The sequence below is a fragment of the Glycine max genome, chromosome 13, assembly GCF_000004515.6.
Source record: "Glycine max cultivar Williams 82 chromosome 13, Glycine_max_v4.0, whole genome shotgun sequence".
NCBI classification, from domain to species: domain Eukaryota; kingdom Viridiplantae; phylum Streptophyta; class Magnoliopsida; order Fabales; family Fabaceae; genus Glycine; species Glycine max.
The window spans coordinates 22,190,290-22,208,551 of record NC_038249.2 but is presented as its reverse complement, the minus strand read 5'-3'; the positions used below and the strand labels follow the sequence as shown (position 1 = coordinate 22,208,551).

The window sequence follows — 18,262 nt, the reverse complement described above, 5'->3', positions numbered from 1 at the left end:
TATTTTTTGAAGAGTACGGAACGACTCATCTCTCTGCAGTCGTCACATCTGTGACTACCAAGGAAGCAACCAACCAGTTAGATGCATGCTTGATTTACGTTAAAATTATTGTGACACGAATTCCAATAAGATGAAAGTAAAATAAAAAAAATTCTAATCCCTTTGTAAAATATTTTTCATTTCCAATGAGTTTTTGTTCTGGAACCTCGGCTTCGCTTATCCTGTGATTACTCATCATTTATTGTTCACGCGTTAAATCCAAAAAATGTGGTGTATTAAAATGTCTGTTTAAAATAATGTAAGTCCCACATCGACTAAAAGTAATCTCACATTAATATATATATATATAAGTGAGGGACAACTCTTATCTTTTAACCTAACTTTTAAGGTTTGTTGAGAAATACTCAAATCCTAAGACGAGTTTCGAGAGAGTTAGGTCTCTCTCATTATTCTTTCTAAGAGTTACTTTATGAATTATGATATGATTTTCATATTTATAATATAGTTTATTTTGATATTATTATCTAATTTTTATTTTATTTATTTATTTTATTATTTGAAATATTTTTATATTTGATTTTAGTTCATGAAATATTTTTGAGAAATTGCCTCCTGTTTTCCTCTATCTCAGGTATCTCATTTGACTTTTAAAACAAGTTCGTTGGGATGATTATAGCCGCCAACTTTTTTTTAATTAAATACTCATAATTATTTGACTTTTAAAACATTGACGAAAAAGTCCTAACAGTGATGAGTAATGTATTAATGTTAAAAAGTTGGAAAAAAAAGGCCGATGGGAGGATTATAGCCACAAACTTTTTTAATTAAATACTCATAATTTCAGAAACCACACAAATCAATTAGTTTGGGACCTGAATAATCAGAAGAAAAATTGGACTAGGATTACTGACTTACTTGCAGGCAAAGAAATGTGAAAATCCACTCTTCTAATTAATTTGACCAATGCTATATAGTATGAACTCATTGAACTATGATCCTACTATATATAAGTTGGCAACCGGGTTCAACTTCCCAACCGACAATTTATTTTTTAATTCATTCCTCTCTTGTTGCTTTCTACGGCTAGTTTTCCGGCCATCTTCTCAGAAGGCACTAATTGCTTCAGCTTCTTGTTGTAAAAGGTTCATTTCTTCTTCTGTTTTGCATGCATTCCAATCTCTCCATTGTTTGATTTAGTTTTTGTTGGAGTTAACTTGTTGCCATTATCTTTATATATGCTGAAATCTTTTCAAACTTGACAACCGAGCGTGAACTTCGAAATATGACATTAATTGCACTTTACCTTCTTCACAAATTCATGTAAACACAACAAACCAGGAAAAAAAGAAAAAGAAAAAAAGAATTGATGAGATTTCATGACGAAGTTACTGTTTGAAGAGCACTTTGTTGTTGTGTGTTACTAGAATTGATGCAGTTTTTTTCGATTTAGAGTCATTGGTAGAGGGGTTTGTGAGCAAAAGGAGTCTTTCTACATTGAAATGGAAGGGGATATCAGTGTGAATGGAGATCCTAACACTTACAGTAACAGCAATCAAGACTCAAAGAAGAGTGAGGCCAAAGATGAACCCGCCAAAACAGTACCCTTATACAGGCTTTTTTCATTTGCTGATCCTTTGGATCATTTGTTGATGTTTGTGGGAACTGTTGGTGCTATTGGGAATGGAATCTCCTTGCCCTTAATGACTCTGATATTTGGAAATATGATCAATGCATTTGGAGAATCCAGTAACACCAATGAGGTCGTCGATGAAGTTTCCAAGGTATTTTCCTCAACAACCCCTTTTTCTGTTACTAGTTTATATTTGTGAAGCAGTATCATTAGAAGTTAGAATTTAACATTTTGCAATGAATTACTGTGTTCAGGTGTCTCTGAAATTTGTATACTTGGCTGTGGGTACCTTTTTTGCGTCATTTTTGCGTAAGTATATCAGATTATCTGTTCGTGCTTACAATCTAACTATTTAGTTTGGCTCATTATGACTAAAAAAGAAACCTTGTTTTATGTACCAGAGTTGACATGCTGGATGATCACTGGGGACAGACAAGCTGCAAGAATTAGAGGATTATACCTTCAAACAATTTTGAGGCAAGATGTCAGTTTCTTTGATAAAGAGACTAATACTGGAGAGGTTGTTGGAAGGATGTCAGGTGATACAGTTCTTATTCAAGATGCCATGGGTGAAAAGGTATTAATGAATCACTATACATAAATCATCACCAAGTCGTTTTCGCGTAACTACCATCAAAGCAATAGTTTAAGGTTGTTTAATTGTTTATCTCCGGTTTGATACCAGGTGGGACAGTTCATACAGTTAATATCAACTTTCTTTGGAGGTTTTGTTGTAGCATTCATCAAGGGATGGCTTTTAACTGTTGTCATGTTAGCTTGTATTCCACTCCTTGTCATGTCTGGTGCTATGATAACTGTGATTATTTCAAGAGCATCATCCGAAGGACAAGCTGCTTATTCTACAGCAGCAAGTGTAGTAGAGCAGACAATTGGTTCTATCCGAACTGTATGCACACCAGCAAAAACAAACTCTTCATTTTTTTTTATTGCAGAGTATAATCAGTATATAAATGACCTTTATCTCTCCAATGCAGGTTGCATCATTTACTGGGGAGAGGCTAGCTATAGCCAAATACAATCAGTCCTTAAACAAGGCATATAAGACTGGAGTGCAAGAGGCACTAGCCTCTGGTTTGGGATTTGGTTTGCTCTACTTTGTTTTTATCTGCAGTTATGGTCTGGCTGTATGGTTTGGTGCAAAAATGATAATAGAGAAAGGATATACTGGAGGCAAGGTTTTGACTGTAATATTTGCTGTATTGACTGGCTCCATGTGAGTTGTGTTTCTTTTTCTTTCTTAAAATGAACCTACAATTTCTAAACTTGACTGAGTTGACTCCCTCCTCCCATTTGAAAACTCAGAAGATATGAATAGATAATTAGATATTATATTATACTAACTAACTATGATTCCAATCCCAGGTCTCTAGGGCAGGCATCTCCAAGCTTGAGTGCTTTTGCTGCAGGACAAGCTGCAGCCTTTAAGATGTTTGAAACAATTAAAAGGAAGCCAGAAATTGATGCCTATGACACTACTGGTCGGAAGCTTGAAGACATTCGTGGTGATATAGAGCTTCGGGAGGTTTGCTTTAGTTATCCTACAAGACCTGATGAACTGATATTCAATGGATTTTCTCTTTCAATACCAAGTGGCACTACCGCAGCTTTGGTAGGACAAAGTGGGAGTGGGAAATCCACGGTTGTTAGTTTGATAGAGAGATTTTATGATCCACAGTCTGGTGCAGTGCTTATTGATGGTATCAACCTCAGAGAATTTCAACTGAAATGGATCAGACAGAAAATTGGCCTAGTCAGCCAGGAACCAGTTCTCTTTACTTGTAGCATTAAAGAGAATATTGCCTATGGCAAGGATGGTGCAACTGATGAAGAAATCAGAGCTGCAGCAGAACTTGCTAATGCTGCCAAATTTATAGATAAACTTCCTCAGGTGAGCTCTTAAACCCCATTTAAATGTAGAAACTGCATAGTGAATTCCAATTCTTCAAAGTGTATAAGGCAAAGGAAAATTTTTCTTACTTCTATCTTTATTATTAAAGAGGTCCTTTAACCTCAATAATTTTGTATGAATTATGAACTTAGGGACTAGACACAATGGTTGGTGAGCATGGTACTCAGCTCTCTGGGGGTCAAAAGCAGAGAGTTGCAATAGCAAGAGCAATTTTGAAAGATCCAAGAATCCTACTTTTGGATGAAGCTACAAGTGCCCTTGACACTGAATCAGAGCGGATTGTACAAGAGGCATTGGACAGAATAATGATAAACAGAACAACTGTCATAGTAGCCCACCGCTTGAGTACTATAAGGAATGCTGATACCATTGCTGTAATCCATCTAGGAAAAATAGTTGAAAGAGGTAAACATATTATATAGTAAATCTATCTTTTCCATGATTCCATTTTAAGAAGGCTCGTGAAAACTAAATGTTTATATATCTCATTGCCTTATTAATATACTTTTCAATTGATCAGGTTCACATGTTGAGCTCACCAAGGATCCTGATGGAGCCTATAGCCAGCTTATCAGACTACAAGAAATTAAAAGATTAGAAAAGAATGTAGATGTCAGAGAGCCTGAAAGTATAGTACATTCTGGAAGACATTCAAGTAAAAGGTCTTCTTTCTTACGATCTATAAGCCAAGAGTCACTGGGAGTAGGAAACAGTGGCCGCCATTCATTCTCAGCATCATTTGGTGTGCCCACATCTGTTGGCTTCATAGAACCTGCAGGTGAAGGGCCTCAAGATCCTCCTTCAACAGCTCCTTCACCACCAGAAGTGCCTCTTTATCGCCTGGCTTACCTAAACAAGCCAGAGATTCTAGTGTTACTGATGGGGACTGTATCTGCAGTGATAACCGGAGTAATATTACCTGTTTTTGGTCTATTGCTTTCCAAAATGATAAGTATTTTCTATGAGCCAGCTCATGAACTCCGTAAAGATTCAAAAGTCTGGGCAATAGTATTTGTTGGACTTGGGGCAGTATCATTCCTTGTTTATCCTGGTAGATTCTACTTTTTTGGTGTTGCTGGGGGTAAGTTGATCCAAAGGATTCGGAAAATGTGTTTTGAGAAAGTAGTTCACATGGAAGTAAGTTGGTTTGATGAAGCTGAGAATTCAAGTGGAGCAATTGGAGCTAGGCTTTCTACTGATGCAGCTTCTGTTCGAGCTTTGGTTGGGGATGCACTTGGTTTGCTGGTTCAAAATACTGCCACAGCAATAGCTGGATTGGTAATTGCCTTTGAATCGAGCTGGCAGCTTGCTCTTATAATCCTTGCTTTGGTGCCTCTTCTAGGACTAAATGGATATCTGCAATTCAAGTTCTTAAAAGGATTCAGTGCAGATACAAAGGTTTGTTCCTGACTTCTACTAAGTCATCAACCAACATTGTGAATGAATAATATGAAAATATGTGTTCTCAACTTGGGGGGAGGTGGAGTGATAATTTTGATTATAAGTAATTAATCCATTTCTTTAAACATTTTTGAAATCATACTAACAGGAGAGGAGAGTTTACTCATGTTAATGAGCATGGATCAATAATGTTACAAGCATATGCTCAGAATGCATTTTTGACTTAGCTATATGTTATGAATACTGATAGTCTGATATTCTATATGCCCACAGAAATTGTATGAGGAAGCAAGCCAAGTGGCAAATGATGCTGTGGGGAGTATAAGAACAGTTGCTTCTTTCTGTGCTGAAGAGAAGGTGATGGAATTATACCAGGAAAAATGTGAAGGACCAATTAAGACAGGCAAAAGGCAAGGGATAATAAGTGGAATTAGTTTTGGAGTATCATTCTTTGTGCTGTATTCAGTTTATGCAACCAGTTTTTATGCTGGAGCTCGACTGGTCGAGGATAGAAAAGCAACATTCACAGATGTTTTCCGGGTAAGTTACTCTCTTAACTTGTTGATAATGTAAAATATTCTATCACTTTTCTCTTCTCATTGTCACAATTGCTGCCAAGTCATTAATCAGTAAGATAGGGTGGTCCAATGTACAAGGTTTGCATCAAATTTCTGGCATTGATGATTTTGTGTCTCTTCATTTGCAGGTCTTTTTTGCTCTCAGCATGGCCGCCATAGGAATCTCTCAATCTGGCTCTTTGGTCCCTGATTCAACTAAAGCAAAAGGTGCTGCTGCTTCCATATTTGCCATTCTTGACCGAAAGTCAGAAATAGACCCAAGCGATGACACTGGAATGACACTGGAAGAATTCAAGGGAGAGATTGAACTTAAGCATGTCAGTTTCAAGTATCCTACCCGACCCGATGTTCAAATATTCAGAGATCTTAGCTTGACCATTCATAGTGGCAAGGTAACTTTCTAATTTGCACATCTTGCCTTCTTCACTACTCTAATTTGTTCTTCCTAAACTAATGGATTGAGTATACTGATACAATAAACAGACAGTAGCACTGGTTGGAGAAAGTGGAAGTGGAAAATCAACAGTGATTTCATTATTACAAAGATTTTATGACCCAGACTCAGGTCACATTACACTGGATGGAACAGAAATCCAAAGGATGCAAGTTAAATGGCTGAGACAACAGATGGGCCTGGTGAGTCAAGAGCCTGTGCTGTTTAATGACACCATCCGAGCCAATATTGCATATGGAAAAGCAGACGCAACCGAGGCAGAAATTATAACTGCAGCAGAATTGGCAAATGCTCATACCTTCATTAGTAGTTTGCAGAAGGTAAATTGCAGTATTCTATTGATCCAATATTTTGTTAAACTATAGGCATCCTCAAAATTCAGAATTAGTACATGTTATTTAGACAGCATATGAATGCAGATCTGAAATGTTGAAAACAATATGCAGGGTTATGACACGTTAGTAGGGGAGCGAGGAGTTCAATTATCTGGGGGACAGAAGCAGCGTGTGGCAATTGCACGAGCTATAGTGAAGAGTCCGAAAATATTACTACTAGATGAAGCCACAAGTGCACTGGATGCGGAGTCTGAAAAAGTGGTTCAGGATGCACTAGACCGTGTTATGGTGGACCGAACCACAATAGTAGTGGCTCATAGGCTATCTACTATAAAGGGTGCAGATTTAATTGCAGTAGTTAAAAATGGGGTCATAGCAGAGAAGGGCAAGCATGAAGCATTACTCAACAAGGGAGGTGACTATGCTTCTTTAGTAGCATTGCATACAAGTGCTTCTACATGAAGCATTACAGCTCGTTACATGGAAGGAAAAGTCTTTGAGGACAGCCTAACTATCACACATCTCAGATTAACACTTGTTTGTCAACATATTCAAGTCTGTGGGTTCATAGATGATCATTTATGATTTGCCCATCCTAATTCCGATGGCTCCAAGAATGTTTGGAAGGAAAGATGAAAATAATATTAAAGATAAATTTTGTGTTTTTTTTAATAAGACTTGCAGATTTTAGATTTTATTTCAATTCAAATTTTTATTTTTTATTTTTCATCCTCTAAACTAAACCCACCTTAATATTAATCGTGATTGTAATGAGATTTTTTCTTAACTTTAGATATTTCCAAAGGATTACTGGATGACGATTCTGTAATTGTTCCAATTCTAGTTTTGAAAAAATAATAATTTTAGATACTTTGAAAAATCTAATCAATTTTGACCGAATCTCATAATAACGGAAAAACCCATGTTCCTAATTTTGATGTATGCCCACATACATGAATTAGTTGTTATCATTATGATCTTTCACTTGAGTTTTTCATAATAACGGAAAAACCCATGTTCCTGCTAGTTTTCTTAGATATTTATTTTTCTATTTATACAAGAAAACTTGGATGTATATGTCTTTTATTTGCGTAACTACTAAGCATAATACAAATTAAATATTCTATTTAAAACTAATAATATATATTCAAAATTCTATTTAAATTAGATCATATAATTAAAAATAAATAAAGATAATTCAACAAATAATTGTAAGACTGATATGATTCAAATATTTTCTAGCCTCAAGGAATGATATGATGATGACAACCCACATGTGCAAGTAGGAATGATAAATTAGATAAGATAAATTTTTTAAATAATAAAAAAGGATAATATGATTTTTAAATTAAATAAAATGATAAAATAAAATTTCAAATAAAATAATAACTATAAAATTGAAAACAAAAAAAAAGCCAGTAAAATTTAAACTTGACTTAAAATAGTTTACAAGCTGGTCAATAAAGCTTATAAACTCCTCAAAAACCTTATAGATTTATAAAGACTGAAATGATAATAAATATATTAAAATAAGTAATTAAAACAAAATAATAAAAATCAAAAACAACTTTCTTGTTTTATTAAAAATTGAACGTAAATAATTTTTTTTATTAAGAATCTAAAATAAGATTGGCTAATTTATCGATAACCTAAAACATATTTACAGTTATAAATTGCTATAGATGTAAGGTAATATTAGAAAAAAAAATTAAATATAAAATTTAAATATTTCGTATCGAATATAAATCTCACATTTTGATAATGATAGAGGATTGAGAGAAGACTAAATTTAAAAAAAATGAAAAAAAGGCACAAAAAAAGAGGGTTTTTGGATATAAATTTTTTTGAGCGACATGCAACATGGAAGTGTAGACTTTTAATAGACAGATAGTAATAGATCTGTTTAAAAAGATAAGCTATTACCTCCATTACTATTTATAAGATAAATTTTTTTAAATTTGTTTTTTTATATACGATCCAATTCATATTATTTTTTTAGACTAAAAATTTCTCTAGAAAGAAGTCATATTAACATTCATTTAGAAGATAGACAAATATTAACAATAATGGTATTTTTAAAAAAATAAATCTAGGAAAAATTTATCGTCATAAATTAAATTAATTATTTTTTTAATCTTGATAAATTAGATAAATTAGATAATTGAATCTTATTAACGAAAGTTGATTTATAATAATAAAAAAAAAGTTTACACTTGATTCAGAGGTCTGACATAAAAATGTAAGTTTTTGTTGCATTTATTCGATTGTGTAACCAAATACCACGAGTAAGATGAGCGTAATTTTAATTTGAATAAATAGTTATTTGACTTAAGACAAAAAGTAAAAAATTAATTAACTTCATTAAATTACGCGAATCTCAATTAAAAAAAAACTTTTTTTCCTAATAAATAATCCTTCATTAAATTTATTTTTTGGGCGTATGAAACTGCTGCATTTGGTAGATGCTCTTCGAGCTGATAGAGAATTTCTACCAGGTGGGTCCTATGTTTTTTTTTCTTAAAAAATCTCTTTTCTACCACTCAAACAAACACACACTTTCACTGACTTTCTTTTCGCTTCTGTTATACCAAACACAATGTTAATCTCTTCCAAAGGATAAATACAAATGTTCTTGAGTTATATTTTATTTGAAAGAAATTTCAAACTTGACAGTGAATCTGAAGAAAATGATGAAAAAACTTTGGTCAGAGGTATGACACCGATGATGAATCATTTACTTTTTTTTAATAAAATAATTATCTTAATTTCAACACTATACAAATCAAATCAATTGATGTGGCTAGACAGCTAAAACATAATTTCGGATTATAATTTGATTAACTTGCGGGCTAAGTAATTCACTGATTCAAATTTTCTATTTTTTCTTAAAATATTTAACTAATGTTGTACAGCATGAACCATCCAAGGTGGAACTTGTTACTTTCCAACTATTTAGTTCTGCTGCATCCTACGACTAGTTTTCCATGTTTCTGTTAAGGTAGAAATTGCTTCAGTTTTTTGGTTGTAAAAGGTTCACTTCTTTCTGTTTTTATTCTTCTAAAATATTTTTGGTTGTAAAAGCTTCAGCTTTTTCCACCGATTCTCTCCACTGCTTGATGTAGTTTTTGTTGTTAACTTGTCATTTTACGTCGCTTAACTTCTGCTGAAGTACATTTTTTCAAAGTTGACTCTTGATTTTCTCTGCTGAAGTATTTCTTGTGTTTGACTGAGTCTGAATACAGAACCCCATTAAAAAAAATGTCGTCATCTTCTGCACAAACTCAGTTCACACACAACAATCCAAGAACAAAAAAAAAAAAAAAGGAGAAGAGATTTCACTATGAGTTTACACTTTGGAGAGCACAATCTTGTGTTTACTAACTTCAACCTATAATGCATTTTGTGCAGGTGTTTTCCGTTAACAGTGATTACTAATTAGTAGAGGAGTGTGTAAAGCCTTCCAACAAGAAAATGGCAGAGAATATTGACTTGTATGGAGATTCTGACATCAAGCAAGATTCAAAGAGCAAGGTCAAAGATGAATCTGCCAAAACGGTACCCTTATACAAGCTTTTCTCATTTGCTGATCCTTTGGATCATTTGTTGATGTTTGTGGGGGCTGTTGGTGCTATTGGGAATGGAATCTCCATGCCCTTAATGACTTTGATATTTGGAAATATGATCAATGCATTTGGAGCAACCGAAAACTCCAACGAAGTTGTTGATGAAGTTTCTAAGGTAGTTCCTCACTAATCCCGTTTACTATAGGTGTATTAGTAACTTAACATTCTCAGACTTAACACTTCACAATAAATTACTGTGTTCAGGTGTCACTGAAATTTGTATACTTGGCCGTGGGTACCTTTTTTGCGTCGCTTTTGCGTAAGTACATCAGATTATCTACTTGATCTTACAGTGTAAATAGCTAACTAATTAGTTTGGCTCCTTGTAACCCAAAAAGAAACCTGGTTTGCTGTGTATCAGAGTTGACTTGCTGGATGATCACGGGGGAGAGACAAGCTGCAAGAATTAGAGGGTTATACCTTCAAAATATTTTGAGGCAAGATGTCAGCTTCTTTGATAAAGAAACTAGAACTGGAGAGGTTGTTGGAAGGATGTCAGGTGACACTGTTCTTATTCAAGATGCCATGGGTGAGAAGGTATTAACGAAACACCACACGAGTTTTAAATCATTATCATCTTGTTTAAGCTAAATTTGTTTCTTCATTGTTTTCCCCCTTTTCATTCCAGGTGGCACAGTTCATACAGTTGATGACAACTTTCGTTGGCGGCTTTGTAATAGCATTCAGCAGGGGATGGCTTCTAACTCTTGTCATGCTTTCTAGTATTCCACCTCTTGTTTTGTGTGGTTCTATGCTAGGCCTGATCATTACGAAAGCATCATCCAGGGCACAAGCGGCTTATTCTATAGCAGCAAGTATAGTAGAGCAGACAATAGGTTCTGTCAGAACTGTATGCACCCTAACCAAAAAAAGAACTCCTTACTTTTTTCTTTTTGATATTGCCGAAGAATATATAAATGATTTCCATTTATCCAATGCAGGTTGCATCATTCACCGGGGAGAAGCAAGCTATAGATAAATATAATCAGTCCATAATCAAAGCTTATAGGGCTGGAGTGCAAGAAGCACTAGCTACTGGTTTGGGGTTTGGTTCTCTCTATTTTGTTTTTAACTGCAGTTATAGTTTGGCTACATGGTTTGGTGCAAAAATGGTAATAGAGAAAGGATACACAGGAGGAGAGGTTGTGACAGTAATTATGGCTGTATTGACAGGCTCCATGTAAGTTGTGTGCGTTCCTCTTTCTTAATGTGAGCCTACAATTTCTAAAATGGACTCCCTCCACCTATCTGAAAACTCAGAAGATATGAAAAGAGGCTATGTCATCCTACCTAACTAGATTTTGAATCCCAGGTCTCTTGGGCAGGCATCACCAAGCTTGAGTGCTTTTGCTGCAGGACAAGCTGCAGCCTTTAAGATGTTTGAAACAATTAAAAGGAAGCCAGAAATTGATGCTTATGACACTACTGGTCGGCAGCTTGATGACATCCGTGGAGATATAGAACTTAGGGAGGTTTGCTTTAGTTATCCTACTAGACCTGATGAACTGATATTCAATGGATTTTCTCTTTCAATACCAAGCGGCACTACAACAGCTTTGGTAGGAGAAAGTGGGAGTGGGAAATCCACAGTTGTTGGTTTGATAGAGAGATTTTATGATCCACAGGCAGGTGAAGTTCTCATTGACAGTATCAACCTCAAAGAATTCAAACTGAAATGGATCAGACAGAAAATAGGCCTAGTTAGCCAGGAACCAGTTCTCTTTACATGCAGTATTAAAGAGAATATTGCCTATGGCAAGGATGGTGCAACTGTTGAAGAAATCAGAGCTGCAGCAGAACTAGCTAATGCCGCCAAATTTATAGATAAACTTCCTCAGGTCAACCCTTGAATCTCCATTTAAATGTCAAAAATGCATAGTGAATTACTGCTTAACAGTTTGAAATGTTCTCAACCTTTGTCAGGATTATCTTTATCTGCAATACTATATAAGACTTAAGTAAAAGAATTCTTACTTCTATTACTATACTGAATGTTCCTTTTACCTCTGTAATTTTGTATAATAATGAACGTAGGGACTAGACACAATGGTTGGTGAGCATGGGGCTCAGCTTTCTGGGGGTCAAAAGCAAAGAGTTGCAATAGCAAGAGCAATTCTGAAAGACCCAAGAATCCTACTTCTGGATGAAGCTACAAGTGCCCTTGATGCTGAATCTGAGAAAATTGTACAGGAGGCATTGAACAGAATAATGATAAACCGAACAACTGTCATTGTAGCCCACCGCTTAAGTACTATAAGGAATGCTGATAGCATTGCTGTTATGCATCAAGGAAAAATAGTTGAAAGAGGTAAACAGGACATACAGTAATAGAAATCTAATTTCTCCATGACTCATTTCTCAAATGTTTATATACCTTATTGCATTATTATATTTTTCCATGATCAGGTTCACATGCTGAGCTTACAAGGGATCCTATTGGAGCCTATAGTCAGCTCATTAGACTGCAAGAAGTTAAAAGGTCAGGACAAAATGTTGCAAATGAAACAGACAAGCTAGAAGGTACTGCACATTTTGGAAGACAGTCAAGTCAAAGATCTTTCTTACAGGCTATAAGTCAAAGATCATCAGAAGTTGGAAGCAGTGGTCGTAACTCATTCTCAGAATCACATGCGGTTGGCTTCTTGGAACCTGCAGGTGGAGTGCCTCAAACATCTCCAACAGTTTCTTCACCACCGGAAGTGCCACTCTATCGCCTGGCATATTTAAACAAACCTGAGACTCCAGTCTTACTGGCAGGGAGTATAGCTGCAATAATAAATGGGGTGTTATTACCCATTGTTGCAATCTTTATGTCCAAAATGATTAGTATTTTCTATGAGCCAGCTGATGAGCTTCGTAAAGATTCAAAACTTTGGGCATTATTATTTGTTGTGCTTGGCGTGGTATCATTTATCATGCCTCCTTGTAGATTCTACCTTTTTGGCGTTGCTGGTGGTAAGTTGATCAAAAGGATTCGGAAATTGTGTTTTGAGAAAGTAGTTCACATGGAAGTTAGTTGGTTCGATGAAGCTGAACATTCAAGTGGAGCAATTGGAGCAAGGCTTTCTTCTGATGTAGCTGCTGTTCGAGCTTTGGTTGGGGATGCACTTGGTTTGTTGGTTCAAAATATTGCTACAGCAGTAGGTGGCTTGGTAATTGCTTTTGAAGCAAGCTGGCAGCTTGCTCTTATAATGCTTGCTTTGGCACCTTTATTAGTACTAAATGGATACGTGCAATTCAAGTTCTTGAAGGGATTCAGCGCAAATTCAAAGGTTTGTTTTTGACTTCCTCTAAGCTACCAACTAAAAAATTGTGAATGAATATGGAAATATCTGTGTTTTCAACTTCAGTGAAAGTGAAGATTTCTTTCTACATTTCATTTTTTATTTTCGGCACCACACTAAGATAGAGACATGGATCAACAGTGTGAAAAAAATGTGCTCTGAATATGCTTTTGTCTTATCTATATGTTATGGGTATTAATATTGTATTTACCTAACAGAAACTGTATGAGGAAGCAAGTCAAGTGGCAAATGATGCTGTAGGGAGTATAAGAACAGTTGCTTCTTTCTGTTCTGAAAAGAAGGTGATGAAATTATACCAGGAAAAATGTGAAGGACCAATTAGGACAGGCATAAGGCGAGGAATAATAAGTGGAATTAGTTATGGGGTATCATTCTTCATGCTGTATGCAGTTTATGCATGCAGTTTCTATGCTGGAGCTCGACTTATAGAGGATGGAAAATCAACATTCTCAGATGTTTTCCGCGTAAGTTACTCTCCTAACTTGTTCACCAAGTCAAAATTTCCATCACTTTTCTTCTTGTTGTCACAGTCATTGCTAAGCTATTATTCACTGAGATAATATGTCTCTGTGCACGAGACTTCACCATTTTTCTTGATCCTGATTTGCAGGTCTTTTTTGCTCTCAGCATGACAGCTATGGGAATTTCGCAATCTGGCTCTTTGGTCCCTGATTCAAGTAATTCAAAAAGTGCTGCCGCTTCTGTATTTGCTATTCTTGACCAGAAGTCACAAATTGACCCAAGTGATGACTCTGGATTGACATTGGAAGAAGTCAAGGGAGAGATTGAATTTAACCATGTCAGTTTCAAGTATCCTACCAGACCTGATGTTCAAATATTCAGAGATCTTAGTTTGACCATTCATAGTGGCAAGGTAACTTTCTAATTAGCACATCTTGTCTTCTTCTCTACTCTAAATTGACTATACTGTTAAAATAAACAGACAGTTGCACTGGTTGGAGAAAGTGGAAGTGGAAAATCAACAGTGATTTCACTATTACAAAGGTTTTATGACCTAGATTCAGGTCACATTACACTGGACCGAAACGAAATCCAAAGGATGCAAATTAAATGGCTAAGACAACAGATGGGCCTGGTGAGCCAAGAGCCTGTGCTGTTTAATGACACCATCCGAGCCAATATTGCATATGGAAAGGGCGGTGATGCAACAGAGGCAGAAATTATAGCTGCAGCAGAACTGGCAAATGCTCACAACTTCACTTGTAGTTTGCAGAAGGTAAATTACATAGTCAACTCAATCTCTTGAGGACTAGTCCAACTGGTGTATCTTCAAAATTCTGAATTAGTACAAGTCATTTAGACGCCAAATGAACATAGGTCTGATTGTCTTAATTCTCGAGAACAATATTTTATACATGCAGGGTTATGACACAATAGTAGGGGAGAGAGGGATTCAACTATCTGGAGGGCAGAAGCAGCGGGTGGCAATTGCACGAGCTATAGTGAAGAATCCAAAAATATTACTACTAGATGAAGCCACAAGTGCTCTTGATGCCGAGTCTGAAAAAGTGGTTCAGGATGCACTAGACCGTGTTATGGTGGACCGAACCACAATAGTAGTGGCTCATAGGTTATCAACTATAAAGGGTGCAGATTTAATTGCAGTAGTTAAAAACGGGGTCATAGCAGAGAAGGGAAAGCACGAAGCATTACTCAACAAAGGAGGTGACTATGCTTCCTTAGTGGCATTGCATACAAGTGCTTCTACATCTTAGTTCCTTGAGTCCCTGACCCTTACTCTTTGCTGATTGTATCTGGGAAAAATTACTTGCTCGGGATTTTTGTCCTTTTCAATGATGAATCATATTTAAATGTCACTCTGATGGCTTTGTTTAGCTATACTATGCAATATTTTTTTCTTGAAAGTAGTGCAAGAAATTGTTAATTTTGTTTCTTGTTTTAGGAAATGATTCTCGTATGTCACTCTCATTTATATAACTTTTTACATAAAGATCCTTCACAAGAATTGGTTACTAGTTTACTAAGTAGAACTTGCGTACCTATGATCTTGATGTTAAAAAACTTGACGTGCAAATATCATACTCTTTTTTAGTCGTACCAATTTCCCTCTGGCGAAAACTGATTCCTCAATCAATGAGTTTCAGAATTTACATTTTTGGTGAATGTTCATATTTGAATCTCTTAAACAGATGTATGGAATTATACGGGTATTTGTTTCTATTTTTATTCTTATATTGGGAATTACAATAAGTGTTCAAGTAATTGTATGGTTAATTGATTAGAAAAGAGAAATATACGCACAACATATTGGACCTGAATACACCGGTCCTTTTGGAGTTCTTCAAGCTCCAACACGCAGAACAAAATTATATTTCAATGAGAATCTTATTCATCTAGAGGAGATATTGATTTATTTAAACAGGATCATGTGTTCATTTTTTAAAAAATAAATTAAAAATGATTTTATTTAAAAATAAATATAATTTTAGGAGAATAATGAAATTTTTGTAATTAAAGAGAAATAGTTTTATTAATTAAAATAATGATTTTAAGGTAAATAAAATAAATATATGTTCTTAAAATAGAGTTTTTTTTATAAAATAATATATAAATAAAAGAATAAACAAAAGAGTAAATAATAGAGTGAAAGTGTCCTAGTTATAAATGGTGACATATTAGGTCAATTTTACAATTTAATGTCTTTATATTTTCTCTTCCTCTCCCAAAACTCTTTTTTTCGCATACACTCAAACATGTCTAAAATTACTATCCCGGACTTGTGAAATAATGTGTGCTGAGAGAAATATCCCTCGCATGGAGCTATTTTTTTCGTATATATCCAAAACTGTCTCAGTAATACTATGATCCCAAACTCGTTAATCGTTAGATTGTCATGAAATTTTAATACCATGTTTGAAACTCATTTTCGCACATCTCCACCGTTGAGATTTATAACGTAATGTCTGTAGTGAGAGAAATATCTCCCGTAAGGAGATAGTGAAATGAAGACTTCAATCTCTCTTCCTTCTCTCTAACACTTGAAAACCCCAACAGAACAACTAGAGAAAAAGCTTGAGGAATCTTAAGGAACTGCTAGAGACATCACTATTGCTGTCAGACTACACACATGAGTCCGCTTAGAGGTAAGTGATGAGTTTATCATAATTAGGATTAGAATGAACATGTGTAAGGATCTTTAGAAGATCAAATTAGGATTTACTTTGGGATGTTTATTGTATTGTAATTCTTCATGTATGATTATAATTACGGGATTGTTGTGTTTGACAGATCAATTGATGCCCTGATGGGAATGATTGATAAAATTGAATACTCTTGGTGTTTTTTTGTGTTTTTGAACCTACAATTTTGATTACTTTGATTTTGATATGATTATGTGAAATTGTTTGAGGGGTTTTACTTCCCATGTTGTGAGAAACATTTTTGTATAATTTGCTTATATTTTGGACAAGATTTACTAAATTAGCGTGATAAATTGTTATATTGGGATAATGAAATTGTAATTGAAATTATGTATAAGTAATAAATTGAATATGCGACGAATTGTGAGATAACATGTTGCTTTGAGATTATAACATTGTTATTGAGATTGAGTATAAGTGCAAAGTTGAACATGCGTTAATTTGTGAAATACACGTAAGCATGTGATGACAGATTGTGACATTGTGAGATGTTAAATTGTGGACTTGAGATATGATTGTGAATAAGTGTATGGTTAATACTTGATATGACAATACTTGTGGTGTGAGTTCTGAATTATACAATAACCCAACTAGTATTTACCTTGAGAAAAGTGTTTATGCGCGAAGAGTTAAAAGAAAAGTGTAGGGTTCCAAGTTAGGAACATGAAGTGTTAAGTTGTAGCACAATATGTTAAACGTGTTTGAGAACAAGTGTGAGATCGTGGGTATTGTATAATTCATGAGAAGTGTTTGCGTGCAAAAATTATTTTAGGGGTTGGACCTGAATAAAAAAGGTGAGACTCTAGCGAATTCTTCGGAGTCTAAACCTTAGGAGTAAATACACTCGGCTTGAATGCTCTTTTAAGCCTATGTTAATCCCATATGGTTGGAGCATTCTCGCAAAATAAAGTGACCCTAACTGGTCACTTTATGATTTTACTTAGTGAGAGTGATCTGATATACCCATTGTGTTACGTGTCTTGTTATGTACTTCTAAGTGTCTTAGTGTGATTTTTCACTAACATGATATCACATTGCATATAGGCTCAGGTCTTAATATAAATGTTGCATAACGCCTTTGAATCATTTATTATGAAAATGGAGAGTGTTGTTATGTCTTGACTCGAGTGTGTGATTGATGTGTAATGTAATTGGTGATTGAAAAATGAATTTTAAATAATAAAGTGATGAAGTGACATGAATTGTTTTAAGTTGAGCTATGTTATAAATATTTCTATAATATAATTTGCTTATGTCTTTGTCTACATGTATTTTCTTTAGAAATGTGATAACTCGTTCTTTATGTGTTGCTTGTGTTTGAATCATGTGATGATCTTTGTTATGACTTTGGCAAGTGCACCAAATCGTGACAAGTAGTAAAGCTCGAAAGTCCGAGTATCGTGTCCACAGGGATTTTATTGCACTTATTCAATACCTCTCAATTTGTAAGTGGGAGTAGTAAAAATAGGAATTAAAGTAGGAATAGAGTGCTATTATTAAAACAAATAAGAAAAAGGGAAAACAATTAATAGAAATGCCAAGACCAGACAAACCCAATTGGCCTACGATGCATGTAAATATGATATTCATTATCAATGAAATGGTATTAGTTCTACCCACATCTGTTGACTACTTGCCCCTGATGCCTCACGTTGGCAAGCCTATTTTAACTACCTATCTCCCAAATGCCTTTGCGAAGATTCAATAATTAAAATGCATTAAGATTAAGTTCTAGATGTTGCTTAAATGCATGGGCAGTGAGTTATCATTCTATGCCTAGCAATGCTAACCCAATGATTCTTTTCTTTAGATGTTCTATTAGGT

General features: G+C 34.9%; 2 protein-coding genes across 2 annotated transcripts; both read left to right on the top strand.

Moving 5' to 3' along the window:
* Positions 1 to 960: 960 nt before the first annotated feature.
* On the top strand, positions 961 to 7,120 carry LOC100800293 (ABC transporter B family member 11). Its single transcript, XM_006593939.2, has 13 exons — positions 961 to 1,142; positions 1,451 to 1,781; positions 1,885 to 1,939; positions 2,032 to 2,207; positions 2,316 to 2,537; positions 2,626 to 2,864; positions 3,014 to 3,539; positions 3,692 to 3,965; positions 4,081 to 4,958; positions 5,235 to 5,501; positions 5,668 to 5,931; positions 6,023 to 6,313; positions 6,440 to 7,120. The coding sequence occupies exons 1-13, from the start codon at positions 964 to 966 to the stop codon at positions 6,788 to 6,790; spliced, it is 4,053 nt and encodes a 1,350-aa protein (XP_006594002.2). The 5' UTR covers positions 961 to 963; the 3' UTR covers positions 6,791 to 7,120.
* A 2,311-nt stretch (positions 7,121 to 9,431) lies between these two features.
* On the top strand, positions 9,432 to 15,290 carry LOC102660078 (ABC transporter B family member 21). The gene is made up of 12 exons (XM_006593938.4): positions 9,432 to 10,066; positions 10,156 to 10,210; positions 10,313 to 10,488; positions 10,580 to 10,801; positions 10,893 to 11,131; positions 11,264 to 11,789; positions 11,986 to 12,259; positions 12,358 to 13,223; positions 13,454 to 13,720; positions 13,867 to 14,130; positions 14,200 to 14,493; positions 14,639 to 15,290. The coding sequence occupies exons 1-12, from the start codon at positions 9,800 to 9,802 to the stop codon at positions 14,990 to 14,992; spliced, it is 3,804 nt and encodes a 1,267-aa protein (XP_006594001.1). The 5' UTR covers positions 9,432 to 9,799; the 3' UTR covers positions 14,993 to 15,290.
* The last annotated feature ends 2,972 nt before the right edge of the window (positions 15,291 to 18,262 follow it).